This window comes from Bombyx mandarina, chromosome 18, assembly GCF_030267445.1.
Source record: "Bombyx mandarina strain Sakado chromosome 18, ASM3026744v2".
NCBI lineage: Eukaryota > Metazoa > Arthropoda > Insecta > Lepidoptera > Bombycidae > Bombyx > Bombyx mandarina.
This window is the reverse complement of record NC_143224.1, coordinates 9053210-9079056: the sequence shown is the minus strand read 5'-3', so window position 1 is coordinate 9079056 and position 25847 is coordinate 9053210. Positions and strand designations below refer to the sequence as shown.

The 25847-nt window shown below is 35.4% G+C and overlaps 3 protein-coding genes across 3 annotated transcripts in view; 2 read left to right on the top strand and 1 right to left on the bottom strand.

Annotated features, from left to right (window-relative positions):
- The window catches only part of LOC114240896 (uncharacterized), a 173394-nt gene that overhangs the window by 61630 nt on the left and 85917 nt on the right, over positions 1-25847 (top strand). The window lies entirely within an intron of this gene.
- Positions 1-25847, bottom strand: part of Setd3 (SET domain containing 3) — a 30903-nt gene that overhangs the window by 1185 nt on the left and 3871 nt on the right. The window contains exons 5-8 of the mRNA XM_028171631.2: positions 4760-4868; positions 3442-3569; positions 1207-1406; positions 205-391 (exon numbers count right to left, since the gene is read on the bottom strand). Coding sequence (XP_028027432.2) covers positions 205-391; positions 1207-1406; positions 3442-3569; positions 4760-4868 — 624 coding nt within the window. The remainder of the gene's footprint in view (positions 1-204; positions 392-1206; positions 1407-3441; positions 3570-4759; positions 4869-25847) is intronic.
- Positions 14571-25826, top strand: LOC114240941 (uncharacterized). Its single transcript, XM_089734808.1, has 5 exons — positions 14571-15283; positions 22184-22930; positions 23226-24444; positions 24525-25088; positions 25163-25826. The coding sequence occupies exons 1-5, from the start codon at positions 15137-15139 to the stop codon at positions 25657-25659; spliced, it is 3174 nt and encodes a 1057-aa protein (XP_089590934.1). The 5' UTR covers positions 14571-15136; the 3' UTR covers positions 25660-25826.

Genomic DNA, 25847 nt, shown 5'->3' with positions numbered 1-25847 from the left:
ATTGGAACTATTCGAAGTAAATGTTAATACAGTTTTAAATTGTACTTCGATAGAATTATTTATTTATTCCAAACCCCAGCGCGTAACAGTATGTTACGTTTCGTATCGTATGTCTTCTTGGGCTTGGTGTTTTTTTTTTTTGTTATGAGACGACAATTAGCATTGAATTGTGTGTCGGTCTTTAGCAAAAGCAATTTTACTCACACATGATCGGTTTCTGTGCGATTTTCAGTGTCGTTTTTCTTGTATGCAGCGAGTAGCAGTTTGCACCGCGTCAGTAGATACGCGTGGGCTCGACGGTCGATGTCGGCGCCAACCGCCTCAGAGCTACTCGGGTCCGACGACACAAGGTCGCTTGGAAGACTTTGACTGGACCATTTCGTTAGTTCCTCTGGATTAGAACACTCGCACTGTTAGTTCGAAGTCGTCGTGGCCTAAAGGATAAGACGTCCGGTGCATTCGTGCAGCGATCAACGGTTTTCGAATCCCACGGGCGGGTACCAATTTTTCTAATAAAATACGAACTTGATAGATGTTCACGATTGAGTTCCACGGTGAAGGTCTATTTATATAAAAATGAATTACTGTTCGTTAGTCTCGCTAAAACTCGAGAACGGCTGGACCGATTTGGCTAATTTTGGTCTTGAATTATTTGTGTGCTTAAAAGGTAAATAAATATGAAAATGCTCGTAATTAAATAAAAATAACAATTTCGTTTTTCCTTTAATGTGTCCCCCCCGTCGGACGGTTTCCTTTTGTTTGTTTTAAGTTTATTTTATACAAAAGTTAAGGTATTTTATTTATCGATTGAGGCACTACGAAGTCTGCCGGGTCAGCTAGTCGTGTAATAAAAATCAATTTTCGTAATTACTGGTGGTACCACCACCCTGCCTATTTCTGCCGTGAAGCAGTAACGCGTTTAGGTTTGAAGGGTGGGGTAGCCGTGTAACTATACTGAGACCTTACAACTCCTCAATCCAGGTGGGTGGCGGCATTTACGTTGTAAATGTCTATGGGCTCCGGTAACCACTTAAGACCTGGTACGCTCGTCCACCCATCTAAGCAACTATTTGAATCACAATGGTATAACCTTTGAAAGAAGACCGCACGATTGCAGCCAAAATGGTGTGTCATGAATGTCGCCATCCACTTTCGAGACATTAAGTTAAAGCATCAATTTCATAATAAATACCATCGAATACGTACCCTGATTCATATTGAAGATCCTTATAAACGCCAATAGTTCTGGTCCGATTGGATTCTGTCGTTTGAACAGAGAGTAGTGCGTGACGCAGCCCAGCCCTAGCTTCGTGAGCAGAGACATTTTTATCTCTCGCAGAGGATCGCCCGAGCTAATGCCGAGTGTTACAGATAGGCTGTCGTGCTGGTTATTCGGGTAAACAAAACTGAAATAAATTAAAAAGTTTGAAGCCTAGAACGGTACTCCATTTTTTGGTGTCGTAAAAACCGACTCTGGGATTCTCACTGGGGAATAGGCACAGTAGCATTCCGAGTCTAATACCAGTGTATTACCAGAATTGATTGGTGTCAGGGCCCATTGAAAGTCCGCTTAGGTTGGTACTAACCGTCCAACACAATTTTCGCGCGAAGCAGTGATGTTGCTTAAAGGGTACCGACAATCTTTTTTTATTTTTTATTGCTTAGATGGGTGGACGAGCTCACAGCCCATCTGGTGTTTAGCGGTTACTGGAGCCCATAGACATCTACAACGTAAATGCGCCACCCACCTTGAGATATAAGTTCTAAGGTCTCAAGTATAGTTACAACGGCTGCCCCACCCTTCAAACCTACTGCTTCACGGCAAAAATAGGCAAAATATTTGACATTGTTAACGTCAGACTGCTTTTAACACTAGATGGGTCTATACACATATGTATATTTAAAAAAAAACTATGACATAATCTGTTGAATAACAAGCAAATGTTACATGATAAATCATAATTGTCACTTTATGCATATCCCATAAGGAACATAGCATATATTTATTGTGTTCAATTACGCAATTTATTTTTATTACCCATCATAAGCCTATACAATTTGTATACAAGTCGTCGTAACCTACACGTCGGAATGGCCCATACAAATTACCATAACACCGTTAATTAAACATTTTTACTACATCATAGATGGTATGTGAGCTTCTGGATACGATTTATGGTATTTGTGTGTTCGTTCTAAGACAAAATGTAGTTTAATTTCTTTATAAGTGATATTAGGTTTAACTATGAACTCTTTTTATCTACGTAAAGAATATTGGTATTTTTATAAATAACAATATTTTTGAAGTGAAACTTTTTTGTGCGCATGGGAGTTTTCGGATGAAACGCAATAATAACAATATCAGTGATACGAAAATGTGGAACGTTTTTGTCCTCCAAGAAGAGGGAGAGAGCGCTCGAGACCGATTGAGAGAGTGAGAGAGAAAGGGAGAACAAGAAAAAATACACGCTATTGGTTGATATATTCGTTTAGTACCTAGTTAAATACTAGAACTTTAGATGGCTATGTACAGACGGCCCACCTGATGGTGAGTGGTTACCGTCGCCCATGGACTTCAGCAATGCCAGAGGCAGAGCCAAGCCGCTGCCTACCGTTAAGTATTCTCTAAAAGCCTCGGTTGAAGAATATGTCATAACGTCTTGTGCTACAGTAAACGCAGATCTTTTTTTATTTATTTACATTATCATTATTATGTATACAGTGTGTAAACAGTGAGTTAAATTTAAAAATAAACATTTTGTGATAAATTTGTAAATCGTCCTATACTAAGCGTCCTATACATCAGAGTAAGTAATATATTTGTTATCTTTTTGCTATTTTACAATTTTTTTTATTGATTCGTTTGAAGGTTAGGAAATTTTAATAATTACAAAAATATGTGGCAATTTAATTTGCCACTCGTCATTTGAGAATTTAATATACTATTTTCATGAAATATAAAATGAAAATATTTCATAAATACTCTTTTTTAAAGTTTTGTAATAGTTAAAAAAATATAGTTTCTATATTAATTAATTTATAATTATTTTGTATAAATTTAAATTATGGTTGGATATTTTTACGAATTACAAAATATCACGAGGAATTTTATTTAATATTTATCATCTGAGATTTTACTACAATTATAATTATAAAAATTAGTTTACCAAAGAGGTTTCACTTCAGACATGTGTAGGTACTTTGTACGCACGCACTTTTTTTTTAAATAAAGAATTTAGTCCAAGTTGCAAGGAGCAACCGAGCTACAAAGCCCACATCAGTGTGGTCAGGTAACAAACATCCAGTACCAAGGGATCTGTTGGCGGAAAAGGACATACCATACGAAGAGAGTATGCTCAAACCTCAGCTACACAAATTGATTAGACTGTATAAATAAAAGTTATTCTAGAATTGTTATTGTAAAAAGTTTTATCTAATTACCCATTGTGTAGAAACAGGTCTGCGTTAGGACGAGCTCCGTAGAATATGAAGATTTGTTCGTCGGTTTTAAAATCGCGGAGCGCGTAGCATTCGCCTCTATTTAGTTCGTTGTTGTAGTCCGTTCTTATCTAAGGGTTTAAAAAATAAATTTCTATTGTATTACATACGTAATATTGGACTTTTAAAAAAAGTCTTGTTTATGCTGTTATGTTTTGAAACTCTACAGGGGTTGTTGGAACTACAGAGTTAAAAAAAAGTTTGGGTTTATTTAATTGATCCACAGTCACAGCAAAGCGGTCAACCGTTTTAGTAATTGATATAAATTAATTAAATCATTGTTGTAAATAAGTGATTTATGTACTTTCAAATTATTTAAATTTACCTTAAGTAAATTTATTTAATTTAAAATTTAAAATTAACCTAAATAATTATGTAGGTCTACAAAAAATATTTACAATAATATTGACTGAGAATTTACGTGAATTTTCTTTAAGACTGTGTGGCTGTATTTATGTATTATCAGTTTTTTTTCTTCAGGCATTTCACAATATTTTTGTTTCTAATTTAGATTTAAACTTAGATTAGAATTCTAAATTTAGATTTAAATGTAGAAAAAAATTATTTTCAGCCAACTAGTTGTGCGAAAGCATAAATAACATTAATGCGTGTGAGTCTAGCGTCAACGACCGTAATTATATAACTATTCAATTCTATAAAGCGCCTTCGAAGAAACATCACGTTCATTTCCAAGAAGATATCAAAGTTATTACTTTATATTATTACTTTCCCCTTTCATGTGTTCCTCGACTTATTAAAGTTCACGAACAGGTATAAAGTAGGGAAACGCAGTGAGCTGCTTCGGTATTTATTAATATTAATTACCAGCTGACCCGGCAGACTTTGTAGTGCCTCAATCGATAAATAAAAGACCTAAACTTTTGTATAAAATAAACTTAAAACAAACAAAAGGAATCCTTCCGACGGGGGACACATCAAAGGGAAAACAAAATTGTTATTTTTATGTGATTCCGAGCATTTTCATATTTATTTATCTTTTAAACCTTCTCTGGACTTCCGCAAATAAATCAAGACCAAAATTATCCAAATCGGTCCAGCCGTTCTCGAGTTTTAGCGAGACTAACGAACAGCAATTCATTTATATATATATAGATTAATGATATTTTTTAGTTAATTAGTTACTGGTCTCGGGAAGACGGTATATAATTTTGAAAACTTTCTTCCTAATTCTCAGTAATGCAGAAACAGGACTTCCGATCAACCGGAGAGAAGAGCTACTTAATTCATAGAACTACATTACCTCGCCGTGTTCATGGTTGCACATATCCCATAGCGGTATGAACGCTGTGACGTCAGCTTCCGAAAGTCTTATATTGTTTTGCCTTGTCATCACGGTTGAGACTGCCCAACTGTAATCATGATTTGTTACTTAAAAAAACAACAACTTTGTTGTGAATTAACGATGATTAACTTTGTTTTGTTTTTCTTTTATGTACTAAAATGAGGTAAAGGATGTAATATAAAAATGAAACCCTTAGACAATCAAACGCAAGCTGATAAGGAAAGAATATTTGTTTCGGTACTTTAAATTTATGAATGATATTTGGCTATACTTTTTATTTTTTAGCCTAAATGCCTATACAACTACTCACGGATCAGTAGATTAGCTTATGGGCTCAACTTGAAGGAATTTGCTAACACTGATTCTATCAAGAGAAGTGCTTCGCTGAGTCTACCATAAGATCGGAATCATGACCCGCTGAGAAAATCTCGCGAGAAACTCAGTGGGTTGTGTCTATGGGTTCGGCTATAGAGACCTGGTATTGCTGACGTCAATCACCGCTCTTCATTAAGCGTTCACTTAATACATACATACATTCGGACGATTTAAGGTTTGTTGGTAAGATTTTGGTATTGAACGAAACCTTTGGGACATACATATCTACACATATAAATATATGTATAAAAGATTTAAATGATAAATTCATTTCTTTCATTCTCATTTCTTTTCAAAAATAAAAATCAACATTGTTTACACTACACAAAATTATATTTGTGTCACAGGTATTCAACATTAGTATTTTCAAAGAATCTAAATTAATAGTTGTTTCATAATTAAGTTACGGGATTCGTGGAAGACATCGTCTCAGTGCGGCGGCACGATGGAAACGTATGAAGTTAAAGAAATGTAACAAAAAACAAAGCCCGCACATACGCGAGCGGGCATTGCCACAATAAATCTTCATTGAAAGATTTAACATTATGTACATTTGTAATCACGTTGCTTTGTTCGTTAAGTGTGGAAGAGCACGCATTTCTCTTGTACGCACTCCATACATCATCGCTTGTGGTGATTATAATATGTGGCAATTTTGTATGATGAACATAATAATGATAATTTATTTGAAGTACATATATTAATAAAATTACATATAATTTACTGATCAAATATAATTTTGGACGATTTCAATGGTCATACTACTTTTTTATTTTTGTAATTTCCTACCAGACTTTTATTACTACCACTGTTCATAATCTAATAGAATCTAATAAATATATTTCTAATCAACATATTATTATCATGTCTATAATAAATAAAATCTAAATCTAATCATAATAGAGACGTTATTTCTTAACATATATTTCGTAAATTAATGCTCACAATAGCTTTTTTTTGTTTTATATATTTCATATACATTAAATATATTATTTTATTGAAATCTGTTAATCGATGGTAAACAACTAATAATAATAACTGGAAACAAATCACGCAAGATCGTCCGGCCCCAATTTAGGACTCCCTGTGTTATGGGTAACAGAGACTGAGAATATATTTATGTATATTTCAATATATTGATGATAAACACCCAGACAAAGATAGATGTATATTTAAGATAAATGTATATTTTTGGAACGAAGTTCCTTACGGCAGGCTTGGAGGAGATAGGAATTTTGCTGCGCGACCGAACTGAAAAAAATGTGATAGTAAAAACCGTAAGAAAAGTCCGTGGAATAAGGCCTTGTTTTCCGCACAGCGATATTTCACCGCGCGATTTTTTTCTCGTAACTCTTTTTTTTTTTTTTTTTTTATGGAGCTTCGTTCCTATCCGGTGTCCCACGACACCACACATCTTTTTTATAATATAATACAATTTGGGCTCTATTGTTGTATTTTCTTCGGTTTTGGCGAGTCGTAGACATAATCACAACTTCCTATACTATATGCTTTTAATCTCGTGTTTTTTATTGACATTACATTAAGTTCGAGGTTTCGAATATTTGAGTCGACTATTATCAAAGGCGGCAATCTGACTTTTGGACAATGATTGGTAAATCAGAAAAACGAATTATTGACTTTGTATTCCTTTGGCAGTCACAAAACTCTTCGGAACGACATCTTAGATAAATAACAGGTTAACTATTAACCTTTATTTAATGCAGGTTTTGAACCGTATTCTTTGAAGGAGACGATTATATTCAAATAAATCTGTATTGACATATCAATAAATTTTTTTTGTCCAAATGTACAGATTGCCGCCTTTGATAATAGACGACTCATTTTACAGTTTTCGTGGCCAAGGAATATTGATATTTTTGTTATACATCGACATTTGCATAGCTCACGGAAATAATGACAATGAAAAAAATGCGAAATTAAGTCGTAAAAGTAAATTTTAATTCAGTTAAATGTCATATCAGTTAGTTTCAGTTAAAGGTTTGCTTCTGAGTCGTAAATAATTCTCTTGCGCGTTGTTTTTGTCAATTTATCAATCTCTTGACACGGTATGACAGTTCATTTTATGAAACTCATCTATTTAAACAAATTTCACAACAATACTTTGAAGGTAATCTGTAGCTGTCACTTTTACTTATTATGTAATTGTCGTTTTCGCTTTAACTACTGTCGCTATTGTATTGTGAGATGAAATTGCGAACTTTGCACTATCATTGTACAAAAGTTATATATCAGTTTTTTTGTTGGACTTAATTAATAACAAGCAGTTAGGTCGTTAATACATTATTTTACATGTACGACAAAGAAAAAAAGTGACAATGATAAATTAAATTAATATAATTAAATAAAAAATACATTATTCACGTCTGTGAATGTTGGTGACATCCTACATAGGGTAGATTGTGTACTTGACTACCTTCAAAAGCAATCAATTTACAAAAATTATACAGATTATTTTCTGTTGGGAAGGTCACCTTTTTTTTCTTACCTTTGCTGATAGTCTTGAGAGGCTATATAGAGGCTATAATAATATAGAGGCGTTACCCTAGCGTGTAGGTGAGCTCACGGGGCTCAAACCGGAAGTGTCTTTAACATTGGCCCTAGCAAGAGCAATGCTTCGCAGAATCTACCACCGGATCGGAAACACCACCCACTGAGAAGATCCGGCGAGAAACTCAGTGGGCTGGGGACAGGTCACCGGAGAATGGGTAAAAGAGTTCTTTAAATTTTTTGCACAATACAAACATACTTCCGTCGCCAGCCTACCTTAACTGGTAGCGTTGTGATCCCGCATGGGTAAGTAACTAACTATCAATAAACATGTACACATAATTTCTTGTTTTGATGTTATATTTAAATTAGATGTTCTAAAAGTAAACGTGCGATAATTTAGCAAAGGAATGTTTAACTTTAAGGGCTCTACGCTGTAATTGTGGATTGCAGACAGTCGATCAAACGGCCCATCTGGTGGTGAGTGGTTACGGTCGTCCACGGACATCAGCAATACCAGTTACATATTCAAGCCGCTGCCTACCTCTGGTTATAAATATAAAAAATAATTGAAAAAAATACTTAAACACGAAAACGATAAATGCTTTTAAATAATAAGAAAACAATAGCTGTTCGTATTTTGTTACGTAAATAATATCATCGCAACAAACACGTGTAGTATAATCAAGTTTAAAAAAAATAGCGAACTATTACCACGTAGATTCATTCTCATAATTTACGTAAATGCCCACGTTTGCCATTACTACGGGCAGCCAATTGTTACTATAAATATTTTGTTAACGAGAAGGACGTGTTTGTCACTAATTGTCAACTACGGACGTGCCTATATGCACTTTCACAATTTAGCAGTGAATGGTTCGACTGCGTCAATAAACATTTTACCGGATTACATAACTTAAATGCAAAATAATAAACATTGATATTAAGTTTAATTTTATATTGTTCAATTATACAGTTATAACATAATAGTGATAAGTTACAGAGAATGTATTATATAAATATTACTATCAGCTTGATCGTAAATATTTATTAGATATAGATGTAATGTATTATTTTATTCACATCAAAATAAAGTTTAGCCTAGTAAAACTATAGCACAAACTGAGTTGATCTATAAAGAGAAACAACATTTAAAGCTATTGCTTCACCAGTTTTTATGTTTTTTTTATATATTTCTATTGTTTCTAATGTTCTTTCTTGTAATATTTCAATATTCAAATTACAATTTATATCACCTTTATAACATATTAATCTCTTTAAGATTTATGTCATAAATCATACAGAGGTTACATCAATAATAAATTAGCTTGTGTTTTGTTTAATTAATATTAAAATTTGTTCGTCACACCATTGTTTTAGATAGTTGACGAAATAACACAAGAAAAATGTTTTAGATTACGTAAAATATCTTATAACGAGTATTACCCACACCGCAAAGACGGATTGTGGTTTCCTAATAACTGGAAAATACACAAGAAATACGAAAGTTATTACAAAATACGGTAGAATAATAAGATTAGTTTGTCTGCCTAATAAACTTTCGAAATTCATATTTATTCGATAAAAAAGACTTATAAGGATTTGCGTGTATAATTAGAGAATGAATAATATTGCGTATATAATTAGAGAATGAATAATATATGTTGAAGGAGATTATCCTAATCGAGGAACTCATTTCACGTAAATTTTTTTCAAAAATAAATCATTACTATAATAGCTTTGTAGTATTTTTAATGATTATTATTTATGTCGTGACGTCGAACGTAAATGCCCTAATATTTTGTATATACTTTAATATTTTTTATTTTAAACAATACTCTAAATAATAATACATCTGATTTTTCTAGAATACTAATCCAACATATACTGCGATTGCCATTTGTTTTTTTTAAATTGAGCAATTGTCTCACAACACTTCATACCAACAGTAAAAGCTGTATTATAGGTATTTTCGTTTTGAGTTTAATTAAATGAGCCTGCACGTATGATATTACGTGTTTAAGATGACAGATAAAAGCGAGAGTCCGTGAGAGTTCAGATGCAACAATAAACTATACAAACAAGGTGGGATCGAATCGTTTACATGTACCATTGTTTTAAGCGCGTTTCAATTGTAATAGGTCTTTTTTTTATTGCTTAGAAGGGTGGGCGAACTCACAGCCCACCTGGTGTTAAGTGGTTACTGGAGCCCATAGACATCCACAACGTAAATGCGCCACCCACCTTGAGATGTAAGTTCTAAGGTCTCAGCATAGTTACAACGGCTGCCCTACCCTACAAACCGAAACGCATTACTGCTTCCCGGCAGAAATAGGCAGGGCGGTGGTACCCACCCGCGCGGACTCATAAGAGGTCCTACCACCAGCTCGCTTGATTTAGAATCAAAGTTCTTGCCAATTATTTAGTTAGAGATAAGCGTTATTGAATTGCAACGACTACAACTTTGTTTTACAATTTTATTACGTTGGCGGGTGAAAGAGTTTATGGTTCATCCGTTATTAAGTTACGGGAGCTCATAGACGTCATAACGTGAATGCCGTCGTGAAAGTGGGCTTCGGGATATGAGGTCGCCTTAATTATAGCCTATAGACAGAATGGTGGCACCTTCCCGTGCGGGCCTACAGTACGCACTGCCCCTACTAAAAACATAGTGGAGAATAGGGATGCGCGATGATCATCGATATTAAAACATAAAGCATCGATATTGCATTATATAAAACATCGTAACATCGATATCACGGACATATATCAAAATTCTGCTGGCTGGTTCAACCTTATATCAACAGCGCAATAGGTTGAAAGGTTCTGCGCTTTCCAAGTTATTATTTTTACAGTCAATTCACAAAAGTATTGGAACTTATAACGTGTACCTATGCCCTGATATCTTCAATTTATTTTTCATTTTGTTGAATTATAAAAACGTGATTTTATTGTTGTTTAATTAATTGATCAATGTTTGCAAAAAACATCGATGTTGGTTGACATCGATATTTTGGTGCTTAATAAACAACGAGAATCGATGTTCTGCTATCGATGTCATTATCGATGCCAAGTTTTCCCAACATCAAACATCCCTAGTGAAGAACCACGTACTACAAGATTGAAAGATGGCTATAAACTACACGCAAACCGAACGTCATAATCTCTATTAAAAATAACACATTCGTTCTGTTTGAGATTACACAATGGCTCTTACAAAAGGCTATAAGAAAACATGTAAGAAGCGAACGAGCAAGAAGGCGTGAAAATGTGGATTCATTATTCGTCACGATGATGATCAAAAAGAGAACCTTTCAAAAGTGCGTACTTGCAACATCAACTGTTTGCATAAAAGAAATTCATTAGTCATTTAATTGTGCAAAACGACAGGAGCATGCCTGTATTACGACACTTAATACGCCATCTATAGTGAAAATTTAGTATCTATATATTAATAAGTGAAGCAAAAAGTTTGTATCCCTTTTTATGAAAATTGCGCGGACGGAGGAGTATAAAATTTCCCACACTTATAGAGAATATAGCGAAGGAGTGCCGAATGGTTTTTTTTTTAAATTATGCATTAATAATATATTAAATCAATAAAAAAAACGTTACACACACTACCATGTATTTGACACACACGCATATGAATACTCTATGTTTATTGTCAAACTTATGTTGCTCTGTTAGTCTGTGATCAAATTGAGAATAGGTTTATATTGTTTATTTGTCTATAGTGTAGTCTTGGCGAAATCTGTGATTATAGAAGTATAATAATAGTCTTTGATAATAGAACCATAATAACGTTCAAACTTATAATTTCAATTAATTATAGTCGAATTTCGACTAATGCGGGACCACTAGTCAATATTAAAGCAAAACTATTCTAAATTTATTGCACCTCAATCATGTTTATTGGTGGCCAGGAAAATCGATTTTAGCTATAAAACGTGCTATGCATTTTATATTCTTAGTTTTATTTTGTACGGTCTTAAAAAGTCGTTAACATATTTCCATCGGCAATAATAAAATACAAAATATGAAACGTTATATAAAACGTAAAAGTAGTTTTAATTATTTTATATTCTTAAGTATGTTTATTCTAAAATTGTTGAACGGTAAAAGCAAGCAATGATTGTAAAGGGTGATTGCTTGGATGATTTTTTACGTGCCGCTCTATCAATAGTTCCGTGATTGATTCAGCATGGTTTTTAAAGCATCTTCGTGGACATAATAATAGGAAGTATGTTCACGAATGTTCAAGGTTATTCATGTATTTTATTCAGTTTCAATGACGACATCGTGAATACTAAGTTCGAAAAAAAAAAACAAATGACAGTAGTTTGTGGATCAGTCTCAAAGTTACAAACCCTTTATGATGGGCATGCATGGTCTTACTGAGCCGCGAACGCGTAACCACGCCTAATAACACTACTAACACGTCATTACGGATCCTCCCGATCCATTAACGGTGCTTTAAGGTACCTCAAGCACCGGTCACCATCCTCGCCGAAGCCGTCGCTTGCGACGAAGGGCTCGACGAGTAAATTAACACTAAACATACCATAACGGGTCAAATGGCCCATTTTGAACATTTGCATTGAAAATGCACGTATCATCTTAATGCTTTTGCACATTTGACTTCATGCCTTTTTCTTACCAATTAATCTACAGTTTTTATATATTTTTTTTGTTTGGTTTTGTTTAGTTTGAGCAATACTTGTTGTATGCTAGTTATCTACCTGCTATGGTAGAAATAGGTACCAGTGAGTGTTGGTATGATTAGTGTTAACTCATAGGCACAGCCCACTGAGTTTCTCGCCGGATCTTCTCAGTGGGTCGCGTTTCCGATCCAGTGGTAGCTTCTGCGAAGCACTGCTCTTGCTAGGGACAGTGTTAGCAATACTCTCGGTTTGAACCCCGTGAGCTCACCTACACATCAAGAAGCTGAAATAGCCTCTCAAGGCTATCAGCATAGGTAGGCAAAAAGTTACACTAAACATCTCGCACCATAATGAATAAGTCAAAAGTCATCCATATTTGGGTTAGTTATCTAACGTCAATTTCTGTTTTTATTTTATAATCAAGTTTATTTTGTTGATACCAATAAAAATATATCACGTAATTTAATCATCATCACATACATACGTGAGCTGAAGTATTTCATTGTACTCGATATTCAGTCGCACACACGGAAACAACATCCATATTTCGTTCGTTGTTATGCAATTTTATTATTCATTAATTCAGATGTTTAATATATTGAACGTTCTCTTAATTGTAACAAGCTGAGTTTAATCGGTACGATTGTGCAAAACAGGAAGTGAGTTTGTGTTAAACAACATTGAAAAATATTAAGAATTTTACCGGATATTGATTCTGTGTTATATTTAATGAACTAAAGCAATTGGTAACAAGGAAAACTGAATTCTCTGGATATATTTTTATTCCCACACAGTGAACAACCGTATCAGTATAGGTACAAATATAGAGCATATCTTTGCCGTAAAGGATATGTCAAGGTGGGTTTCACGTTATGATGTCAGAGGTTTTCGGTACCACTTAACACCGGGTGGTCCGTGAGCTCGTATGCGTATCTTGCTCAGTAAAGGAGGCCTTTCATAAGATTATATTTTTTTTTTATTGCCCTTGTAGGCAGACGAGCATACGGCCCACCTGATGGTGAGTGGTTACCGTCGCCCATGGACTTCAGCAATGCCAGGGGCAGAGCCAAGCCGCTGCCTACCGATAATATGTCTATCTGTGCTTTTAACAACAACGTCAATGTATTTACGGTTATATCCGGGTTTTATTAAGAGAATTGGGATACGACGAAAACTTTCAGTCCTGAGTTCAAACAACACAGGAAGTAGGAGACAAAAACTTTTTTACTTAATTAAATACAATTGATTTGTAAAGCGATAATGGTAATACGAGCGTGTAACGACATTCCTTGTCGGTGGCGACGCGGCTCGTAAGCGCATTCCGTTTCACAAGATACGGAGATATACCATCGTCTTCAAAGTAGAGAAGGTATTGGACGTACGAGTTTTTTTAACTCTTTGACTCCCGTGTAGGTTAAAGTGCCCTACGCGGCGTTTTATTCTATTCTATTATATCGATTTCCCTTACTATGGCGTTTGGATTGCTTAACTTTGCCTTGTTTTGCCTTGTTTTTTACTGGTGGTAGGACCTCTTGTGAGTCCGCACGAGTAGGTACAACCACCCTGCGTATTTCTGCTGTGAAGCAGTAATGCGTTTCGGTTTGAAGGGTGGGGCAGCTGTCGTAACTATACTTAGACTTTAGAACTTATATCTCAAGGTCGCTGGCGCATTTATGTTGTAGATGTCTATGGGCTCCAGTAACCATTTAACACCAGGTGGGCTGTGAGCTCGTCCACCCATCTTCGAAAAATAAAAAAAAGTGTTTGTTAATCTACGTTTCAGTATTTTTGGTCTGTTAGAAATCGATGAATTCTCTGTATCTTCGGATTCATCTTTCCGTAAGTCTACCAGATATTCCGGGCGCCTTAGTAAAAGAATTCGTCAAAATTACTTCAATGCGACACGTAGGGCACCAGTGATCTACATAGCAGTCAAAGGGTTAGCAAAAAATTTGAAAATCGAGGCACTGACTAAATATTCAGTGCTCTCACCACTGCCATATATACCTAAAGCAATGTATGCGTTAAATAGTTATTAAAATTGTTAAAAAAGAATTCAAAATAATTTAGTACGTTTTTGAAACGAAAAAAAATATGTTATTCAAACACGAAACGAATAAATCTCTTGAATTTTTACATGTATACATTCCTGATTTCCTAATCACTATGAAATAGCGAATGTACGCTTCAATACTATTTGCGTTTTGAAAATCACGTATATCGTTCACGATTATAAAAAGCATACGTCCACATATACACGATTCGTTCGAAAAAAAAAAACAAAATAAAGGTGCATCATTACTCGGCGTGTCGCATGCTATATTGCTTGGCTTGAAAGAGTCGAAAGCGCAAAGTCGCCGCGGACTAACGTGCGCAGGCTAATCGCTACTTTCAAATTAAATTGAAAGAAAGAAAAAAAAAAACATGAAACATTCTTGTTCAAAAATTCAATTTACGAACGCAATGCCGGCACGTTTGTAAATATGACGTGAAAACAATTGAATGGTTGGCCATTCGAATCGATAATTTGAAAAAGAACGAAACAAAATTTTCACGGAGCACTGCTTCAGCTTTTGCTTTAACGTTTTCTTTTTCCCACTACAATTCTTCGATACAGTGACTTGTGTTTTCCGTTCTGTATTTTGATAACCACAACAATTAAAAATTTTAATATTACGATTTAGAGTGAGCATTTTAAAGTTGGTGCAGTGTGTAGATTTTTCTTTTTCCATTTCAACGTGCTGCGTGGGCGCGTAAAAAATTGAAAAAACAATTTCTTTATTATAATATGGGTATTATATGGAGATACACCATGCCGTTGTTGAGCACGCTGGCTGCTTTAGTGATCATTGTGCATTCCGCGGAGGAAGACTTGGAGTACCGGCAGGATTTACGACCATTGATTTTGGACAGCGGAACCCCGATTTCCGAGAAGGTAATTTAATTGCTGTCTTCTTCAATTGTACTTTTTTTGTATTTAATGTATCGCACCTGTCTATTTCTTTTTTGGTGTACAATAAAGAATACTCTCTCTCTCTCTCTCTCTTTCTCTCTCTCTCTAATCCCAATCGTCTTGTGGTATGTTTTTTAACAAATATAACAGAAGACCGATTTCAATTCGGATGCTAATTTAAATATTCCCGTTATTTTTTATTTGTATGATAGAATTACGTCTAAAGTAATTAAACTTAAATTTTGTTACCTATAGCACATATATTAGGTAGTATAATAGGCATATAGATACTTGTTACGGATACGAGATCTGGTCGGGTTAGAAACTAGTGTGCCTTAGAAAATATGGGAGTTTCTTGTTGTAAGTAGAGCATGCTGTTGGTAGTACCTAATTGTACTAATTAGAAAATCAACCTAGATTAAAAAAAATACGCTTACAAACCGCACCTCGTATGCGTAACGAAACACAATTTGATATTATAATACAATATTTTATTTTGTGGAACTAGGTCTTCTTTGCAATTCTAATTTTATTAGATGATGTTCTAATTACATAAGTATATTTTTATCGAAAGTTTAAGCAACAGAATTGGTGTCTCTATTTGCTATAAATAGTTTTATGGTTCCATTTTTCTCCGATATATATTTGATATCATATTTACAACTTTAATGGAGTTCCAAGTATTAAAAATTGAAATTGATGTTGTCTACAAAGCATCTAGTGGGTTTTAATTGGAATTTACAAAAGTACAACATTTGGTTACAACTTTTTTTTTTCAATGAGTGATTACTGGTGTCCCAGAGGCCTTTCCAGTTTCACCAGGACAGGTGGGCGAGCAAAGGCTCAGCCAGGAGGGGTGGGATTTGCTAACAGCTGCACGAGCGCCTCTGAAGGAGATCTAATAACTCAAGAGCAGCTGCTTCGCGAATGAATGTAATAGCGGATCGGAATCGCAACCCGCTGAGAAGATCCGGCGAGAAACTCAGCGGGCTGATGCATGGGCTAGGTTGTACGTCGAACTCGAGTTCGACGCGTGCAGTTACCGGGGTCTCTAAGCCTACTCCTAGTGTTAGAGCTGAAGGCGTCAAGATTAGAGAGTAAAGTATGCTTTCATTTTATACAAATGAATACACAAATGCAAAACATTACATCGAAAAGTACAATGGGCGATCTTATCGTTCTTTCAGACAATCGCCATGTGAACAAGAACCAACTCAGGAAAGATATTAATCGGAATTAATCGGAATATCGAAATTAATCGATTGAAAAAACACATATACATAAATATCAACAATATATGTAATGATAATATTACTACTTTACACATAAAAATGAATAAAAATTACAATTTACATAAATACCTATGTGACATTTTAAATTAAATTATAATTAGGTTCCGTAGGTAGGAAATGTTGTGAACCCGCATATGTTCTTTCCAGTTTTGGACCTTTGTCTGGCAGCGAGCGGAAGAAAATTGGAATTCATAAATATTTTATATAAGGTTTTATTATTCTAAAAATATGATTGACGACTCAGTTCATACATATTTATTTCATACGCAACTTTACGTGTACTCGATTAAATATTAGATCTATTATTACTAATACATTACATTTGTAATACGATATATCTTAATTTTTGTAATTATTGGTAATGTGAGCGCGCATGGCTAGGTACCACCATCTTGCCTATTTTCACCACCTATTAACGCGTTCTGATTTGAAGGGTGGGAAAGCTTATATCGGCTTAAATTTCTACTGGTGTTAGGATCTCTTGTGAGTCCGCGCGGGTAGGTACCACCACCTTGCCTATTTCTGCAGTAATGCGTATCGGTTTGAAGGATGGGACAGCCGTTGTAACTACATACACTGAGACCTTAGAACTTATATCTCAAGGTGAGTGGCGCGTTTACGTTGTAGAAGTTTTGAAGTCGTCGTGGCCTAACGGATAAGACGTCCGGCGCATTCGTGTTTAGCGATGCATCGGTGTTCGAATCTCAGGCCAATCTTTCTAATGAAATACGTACTCGATAAAGGTTCACGATTGACTTCCACGGTGAAGAAATAACATCGTGTAATAAAAATGAAACCCTTAAAATTATAATTTGCGTAATTACTGGTGGTAGGACCGCTTGTGAGTACGCGCGGGTAGGTACCACCACCTTGCCTATTTCTGCAGTAATGCGTTTTGGTTTGAAGGGTGGGCAGCCGTTGTAACTAAATATACTGAGACCTTAGAACTTAAATCTCAAGATGGTTGGCGGCGCATTTACGTTGTAGATGTCTACGGGCTCCAGTAGCCACTTAACACCACACACTCAAGTGGGCTGTGAGCTCGTCCATCCACCTAAGCAATAAAAAAAAAGGTCGTCACGTTCATAGGCTTCGGTAATCACTTACCATCAAGTAAATAGTGAACCCGTTCACTTATGAAAGACATTTAAAAAAAAAAATTCATTTTATAAATTTCAAAATCATCACTATCGATGACACAATAATCTTCGTCGCTTCTCATTGACCATTCTGTTAAAACGAATTTAATAAAGAAGTGAAATTACATCGGAGTTCAATGTCTGGTGTTTAAATGTAAATTACGCCGGTGAGTTAGGCACGCGTCGCCGGGCCGTGGTATTATGTGAAAATTTACAATGGCGACTTCGTTTCCACTGGTTTTATTACTAATTAGAGAGTTATTGATTCATGCCAACGTTGATAATGGATGATTCGTATAATAGCTTCAACCGAGCAGTTACTTTTCAGAACATATACACCTTATATACTCACAATGTCTAAAAATTTGGGAAGAGAGAAGATACTAATATTGCTGTTGTTTTAACTTATTAGAACAAAAAAATAAAGACAAAAGAGCACTGTTGTAGATTAATTGTGCTCCTAAGTGGATAGTTAAACAAACGGCTCACATGCTGTTAAGTTATATAATAAAATATCTTTAACGAACGGCACTGCGGATCTTTAACTAGGAATATGTCTAGCACTCTTCTATGGGGCTATTTATAGCCGGATAGAAAACCTCTATGCGTTTCTACCATTCATACGATTGTCATGAAATTTGCTGTTGTTATTCTAAGGCAGGTTTGTGTCTTAGTACCATCAACGTACTGTTATACGGAATTGAGAAATGATCTTTTTAAAATATATTTTATTGATGAAATAAACATACAAAGATTTATGACGACAATGACGGCAATCGTGCCGTGTGTAATTAGGAATAGGACTGACTGGATAGGGAGGGGATTGTTCTCTAATAAAGGATCATATGTGCTGAAGCTATTCGGGAAAGGTGACGATCGAAGCAAAGCTAAGAACCAGAGAGTATTATAACAGTACGATAGATAGCGAACGAGGAGAAGAAATCGATGTTACTCATGTAATTAACGATAGTTACAGCGTGACCTGGTTTCATTAGTGGTCAATAAAACTCGATTTTATAGACAAAATCAAAAGCAAAATTGGAATAGTGAATTGACATTGTCAATAAAAGTTATTGATAAAATGAAACCGCAAATGTTTTTGCATATCAGTGCAGTACCTACACGTATGTTTACTGTAATTTAAGGTCGAAGCAAACCGGTTAACACTTTCAACTTTTCTCTCGATAATATCATGTACTCTATGTTTTGTAATGCCTTTCATCTTCGATGCTTATGATATAATACTATTTAAAAGCTTATATTACCATCGCTACTTTTTTAGTGACTATAATCTGAATTAACGGATACAATTTCCATTTCCTTTACGTCAAATTCGCATTTTTTAATTCGGTTTTAATCTCCAAAAGCAAAAAAGGTAGTTTTGGATTAGAATATTTTATACGTTTGGTAAAGATGATTTTTAAATAAGCATGTCTTAGATGAGGGGGAGGGGAAAGGAATTGTCATTAACTAAGGATAATCGCAAGCGCTGTGACTATGTTAGTATTTCAAATCTCGCAAGCGAGTACCAAGTTTTATAAGAGTACACCTACTTAACACATCTTGATGACTCCCCCGATAAAGTGATTAAATCGTATAATAAAAATAGAATTAAAAAAAGTATAATTACTTGTAGCAGGAGCGTATCGTGAGCGAGCAGGGGTAACCACCATTTCGCAGATCCTTCCGAGGCTCCCGATCCACTAACGGTGTTTTTAGGTACCTCAAGTACCGGTCACCGTTTTCCTCGAACCCGTCGCGAAAGGTTTCGGCGAGTAAATTAACTCATAGACACAGCCCACTGAGTTTCTCGCCTGATCTTTTCAGTGGGTCGTGTTTCCGATCCGGTGGTAGATTCTGCGAAGCACAGCTCTTGCTAGGGCTAGTGTTAGCAACGTCCTCTGGTTAGAGCCTCGTGAGCTCACCTACCCGCTCGGTTACGCCGGCATAGCCTCTCAAGGCTACCAGCTTAGGGAGGAAAAATAACCACCGTATTGTCTCAGCCGCGAAACAGTTATGCGTTCCGATATGAAGGACTGGACAGCAGTTGCATCTAGCCCACTGAGTTTCTCGCCGGATCTTCTCAGCGGGTCGCGTTGCCGATCCGGTGGTAGATTCAGCGAAGCGCTGCTCTTGCTAGGGTCAGTGTTAGCATCACTCCGGTTTGAGCCCCGTGAGCTCACCTACCAGTTAAGGTTACGCTGAAATAGCCTCTCAAGGCTATCAGCTTAGGTAGGAGAAAACAGATGCGTATTAAGATTGAAACTTCGACCTTAAGTCTTAAGATAGATAGTCACAGGCAAATTTTTAGCACTTAATGTCATCCTTGCTCTATCTACGTAATAATAAAAGATGAATCGAAACATTTGTATATTATGTATTCAAAGTGTTTTTTTTTAACTGAAATGCTGGCGTTAAATCAAATAACTTTCGTATTAAATTCTATATAATATGAAATTACGTCATCAACAAGTCTACGATTGTAAACCGGCTCTATGATAATTTAAAGAATCGTTGTATATTTAAAACTTTTGCTATTTATAACATTCCCACATTACATTCACATGAATGTTTTTTTTATTTTTTTTTATGAATACGCCATTGTTGTGTTGAGCTGAAAGTGTCGTTTTGGCTTTACGTAACCTACGGATTGTGTTAACACATCAAGAGATGAAAAAAAGAAGTTCATTATACATTATTTCCACAACTGGAGTAATAATTTGTATATTATGTTGATGATACGGTCGAGTTTAACTTGAATAAGAATGTTTTTCTTTTAAATCATGTTTTGCTATATTGCATAATATACTCATAATACGTGTCTTATTGATACACCTAATTATTCGATTAATTTCTTCAATACTCACTTTACACATACCCTCCAGGCTAAGCAGGTTTTAAAAGTATCCAACCCTTATTTAATTAGCTTCTCTTCTTCTTTTTTTTAAATAATGGTTTTTTTAGTCTCTTCATGTCTTTAAGCAAGAACTTTACAGTTCTATGAATTGAAGACTCTTCATTTGTTTGTTTGTTGTTTTTACGCCTTAACTACTCAACCGATTATCATGAATTTTTCGATACTCGTAATATTTTAGGAGTATAGAAAAGATATACCTAGGATATTTTTAGATCAATAAAATGTACTACTCGAAAGGGATAATAGACTATTTTTTGGAAGAAAATAGGCCTGTCCTATCTATGAAAATCTAATATCCCGAAAAAGAGAACCGTCATCAAAACGCATAAGGCAAACATGTAACTGGCAAGCGTATATACATTTGAAAATGCATGGTTTTTTCATTCCCGATCCTGCGGAAAGAATGGAAAGCAGTCGACGTCGCCCAAAACACGTCATCTCGAATCCTCCCGATCCACTAACGGTGCTTCTAGGTACTTCAAGCACCGGTCACCGTTCTCGTCGAACCTGTCGCTTGCGACGAATGGCTCGACGAGTAAATTAACTCTCAGACACAGCCCACTGAGTTTCTCGCCGGATCTTCTCAGTGGGTCGCATTTCCGATCCGGTGGTAGATTCTGCGAAGCATGGCTCTTGCAAGGGTTCGTGTTAGCATCGTCGTCAGGTTTGAGCCCCGTGAGCTCACCTACTAGTTACGGTTACGCTGGAATAGCCTCTCTAGGCTACCAGCTTAGGTAGGAAAAAAAAAAGCATGTTTTACTCATGGCCAAAGCTATGCGTGGCATGTTCGCATGTATCTATGTATGCACTTGTATATATTAATCGCTAAATGGAAGGGCATACAATATTTATATTGTATAGCAAAGTCCTAATATAATGCGTGATCCATTTCTGAATTGTTCGACAAAATTTAAAATAACGTGAACGAAGCTGCGGCTAAAAGCTAGTGCAATACATTTTCTATGTTCATTACATTGGAGGTAGGACCTCTTGTGAGTCCGCGCGGGTAGGTACCACCGCCCTGCCTATTTCTGCCGTGAAGCAGTAATGCGTTTCGGTTTGAAGGGTGGGGCAGCCGTTGAAACTATACTTGAGACCTTAGAACTTATATCTCAAGGTGGGTGGCGCATTTACGTCGTGGATGTCTATGGGCTCCAGTAACCACTTAACATCAGGTGGGCTGTGAGCTCGTCCACCCATCTAAGCAATAAATAAAAAAAAAAACATAATTGCTGTGACAAAAGTATTACTTATCCTATCTAGAGATGCAAAGTCGATTAGTTTAGTAACATTTTATTCATATTCAAAAGTTATTGTTGCTGCATCCATAATTATATAATGACTATATACTCTTTCTCTTATCCAGCGTTTAATTTCCGAACCTAGATGAAAATAAGCTACTGAGGATTTTTTAAGCATAAGAGAATGTTTTATTAGAAATTCAGTTAATCAATATATTCTTTATTATTATGGTTAATGCATTTACGTTTTGAATGTTTTTAATACGTAATAACATTTTCCTTTTCTATTACAGCCATGGAGAGTTGTCGAAACAGAACCAAGCGTTTTAAAATCAACACAAAGTCATGTATGGAACTATGATCAGCACGAGGAAACACCAAGAAGACGAAGGCCGAGACGTAAACGCAAAAGACGACCGTCACCTTCCGACGACTTAGTTCCAGAAGAAAGATACGTGTTCCCCGAAGAGCCGCCTAGGCCATACTTCGATTTAGATCAATCGTCCTACGTTACAACAGATGTACCAAAGAGAAGACGTAAAAAAATTAATCCTAGGCCAAGCGAACGGAGAGAAGAGGTCACAGAGGAGAGACTATCAAAAAGACGAGGTTTGAGACGAAGAAGACCAACTTCGAGCACTTGGCCTGAATTCAATGAATACAATGCAGGTCCACCCGAAGAAACACCTGTTGAAGTGGTCATCGAGCGAGACGAACCATTACACTCGGAAGATAAAATTATATCGGATAAACATCGAAATCGTTTTGTAAATAAAGATAAAGGTGAAGTCAACGACGAAGACTTTGTACAGGAAGCAGCCGTAGAAAATAACGAATTCGTTCCTCAAATAGAAGAGGAAAAACATTTAGATAGAAATAAGAAAAGAGATAACGAGCCAAACATAGAAGATAAGTTTTCATCAGAATTTTCATATGAAGTGGTACCTAGAGAAATCAAAACGCGACCGGTTGAAGAAACTTTGAGTAGAAGTGGAGATCTCAGAAACAAATCACATGGAGTTGAAAATAAAAATAACAAGGTATAGCTATTTCTTTCTTTTTTTGTATTTTTACTGGCTTAGGTGAACAGGTGAGTACGGACCCTGGTTGTACGTGGTTGCCTACAGAAGACAACATGAATGCCAAGGCCTAGTTTGAGACATGATTCAGAAGTAACAGTAACAATTTCAGAATTCAAGTTTCAGAATTGCTGTTACATTTCATAATGAAAACAAGATCCATTTACTATTCGAATAACTTAATATTTTTAATAGCTTAATGAACAACCTCTTAGGTTACTGGTCTAACACAAAATATTCGCTATGCTGTTTACAGGAGACCTCAATAGATCCGATGACATTGAAAAGAATTATAAAACAATCGAACGGGACCAGTTTAAGTGAGGTGTTGCAACGACATAATCTGACATTGCTTGATCTACTTCGCGGGAACGAGAAGGCCTTAGCCATATTGAAGACAGAAAGCTCATCGGAAATTGAGCAAGAAATCCAATCTGGAAATAAAAACGATGAAATCATAGTTAATGAAGATACGATTAAAAATACACAAGATAACGAGAATAGTGAAGCCAATTCACAAGTTAGTACACATGAATCAACAGAGATTGTGGTGGAAAACAGTACTGCAACCACTGAAGCAAATCAAGAAGAGCAGCAACTAAAACACGAAATATCCATTACTACCGAAGCACAGCCAGTAACTACTCATAGAGTTGTAACGATTCGTAGGTTCTCACCATTAATACGTAGAAAATTACGAATGCGACCTATGTTAAATGCAACAATCGTTAAAAATCAAGTAAACAAAGATTTGATAGCGTTAAATGCAAGAAAATATGCTCTTCATAGAAGAAATTTTACGAAAACAAATGAATCTAAACATATTCTTCCTAAAAATACACATGTTCCACCCGATCCTACAACTGAGATTGATCATCCAACTACTACATTGGCATCGACAACTGAGGAAATACCAACACAACAAGTATTTACAAAGTACGAAAATCATTTCATAAATTCTACAAACAGCATTACGCAAACTGAAAGTACTAGTACAGAAATGAATATACCGTTAAATACATTGTTCGACAATCAAATTGGATCTGAAGTTATTGTCCGGGTAGTTGAAAGTCCAACAGTTACACCATCTTACAAATATTCTAAAAATTCTTCTTTGGCTCGAAGACAATCTTTCAACAATAGACTAAAGAAAAAACGGCTACGTCAAAAAATTAACACAACTGAACTAGCCGAAGAAGACTTTTTAAAGCATTTATTTTCCACGAGCAATGTATCCTTTGCGTCAGAATTTACAACGAGAACACAAACAACAAACCCGGCTGTAATGATTGAATATAAAGAAAAAGACATTGAGCTTGCAGATTTCATTACAACACGAAGTCCCAAAACTTCAAGTAATAGAATGAGGTCACCGATATTTTCAATAACGACTGAACTATCACCAGAAACTACGGAAAGTTTTACGGAAGAAACAGCCAAAGTCGAAATCGAAGAAATTTTGAACGACACTCAAAGTGTGTTTAATATCTTTTTATGTTTGGTTGTCTAATTTTACCATAATTCTTTGTATTAATAACATATTTTATATTTTCAGCGAGTGAACGATTATCAAAAATACTAATGGAAAGGAATATGTCTTTAAATGAATTAGTGGCACACCGAGAAAGAGGTTCAAGTCATGTCCATTTAGCTGATATTTTCCACAATGCTTCTAAAGAACCAAATCCGCCAGAGCCATTTTTATCTAAATCTCTTATAGAACCAATTTCTAAAGAGACTTATCCTCTAAGAGCTATATTAGAAGCAAATTCACATGAAGCAACTGCAAAAACGACAACAGTCTATCCAAATTTAGCATCGAATCACGCCAACATTCCACTCGTTTTAGATTTCGGTAACAATGTTAACGAAAACGCTGAAAATATGGGTATAATGTCTTTGTTTCAAAATTTGACAAATGCTAACCTAATTAGTAAAAATGAACAATTTAAGAAGATCCCTGAAGGCATCAAACAGTTGAATGATACCGGGGAGACAGTAAGAGAAGGTCGGATCCTGACTGAAAGCAAAGAAGATAATATAGTGAATTGGAATCAAATATTTACAATGATGAGAAACAATTATGGAAATCAATCGAATGAACAGCATTTGCAAGAAGGTAGGCTCGTTTAATATTACATTTTTTAATAAGTTAATTTAATATAATTGTACTAATTGTTACATAATTTACAGAAACATCACCTGCACAGCCTAGTTTAAAACCTGTTTCAGAGGAAGACGTAGATGGCGATGGTTTGATTGTTCTAGAAGATTTGCAACATCTACGTGAGCTGACCGGCAATATTTCACCAGACTACCAAAGTTTCAGTTCTTTTGAGAGAACCGAATCGTCGCATGGAGGGCATGAGAGTATGTCGAGTCAAACGAAATCTGTGACAGTTGCTACTGCAAGCATAGCAGGATTAGGGATAGTATTATTTTTATTAACTTACGCTGTTTTTAAATGGAAGCATCAAAAATGTATGAATCATGGAAATTCTACTGTTTGCGATCAGAAGATACCTACACCGGTATTTGAATGCAGAAAAATTCAAAGAAACTCGAGCAGTACCCGGAGTGTCAGTCCAATGCTTTCATCAAATATTTACACATTGAATACATTGGATTCTCGTAACGGAAAAGAATCTCCGGAGTACATGTGGGATTCACTGAGAAAGCCTTTTCAATAATTAATTTCTTAATCTATTAAATATTATGTTAGTATATTTAATTTAAAACTAGTGACCTGATTTATTTAAAGATCTGATAAACAAAGAAAATTATGTTTTTATTTTGTATTCAGATTAATGTAGTTCATGTTATCTTAATTTTCAGTATTAAATGTTTGGATTGTTTAGTTTTTTGTGTTTTCATTTAT

Coding starts and splice junctions, on each gene's coding strand:
- LOC114240941 (XM_089734808.1), top strand. CDS start 15,137: ATGGGTATTATATGGAGATACACCATGCCGTTGTTGAGCACGCTGGCT. Junction 22,931..23,225: donor TTGAAAATAAAAATAACAAG/GTATAGCTATTT, acceptor TGCTGTTTACAG/GAGACCTCAATAGATCCGAT. Junction 25,089..25,162: donor TGAACAGCATTTGCAAGAAG/GTAGGCTCGTTT, acceptor CATAATTTACAG/AAACATCACCTGCACAGCCT.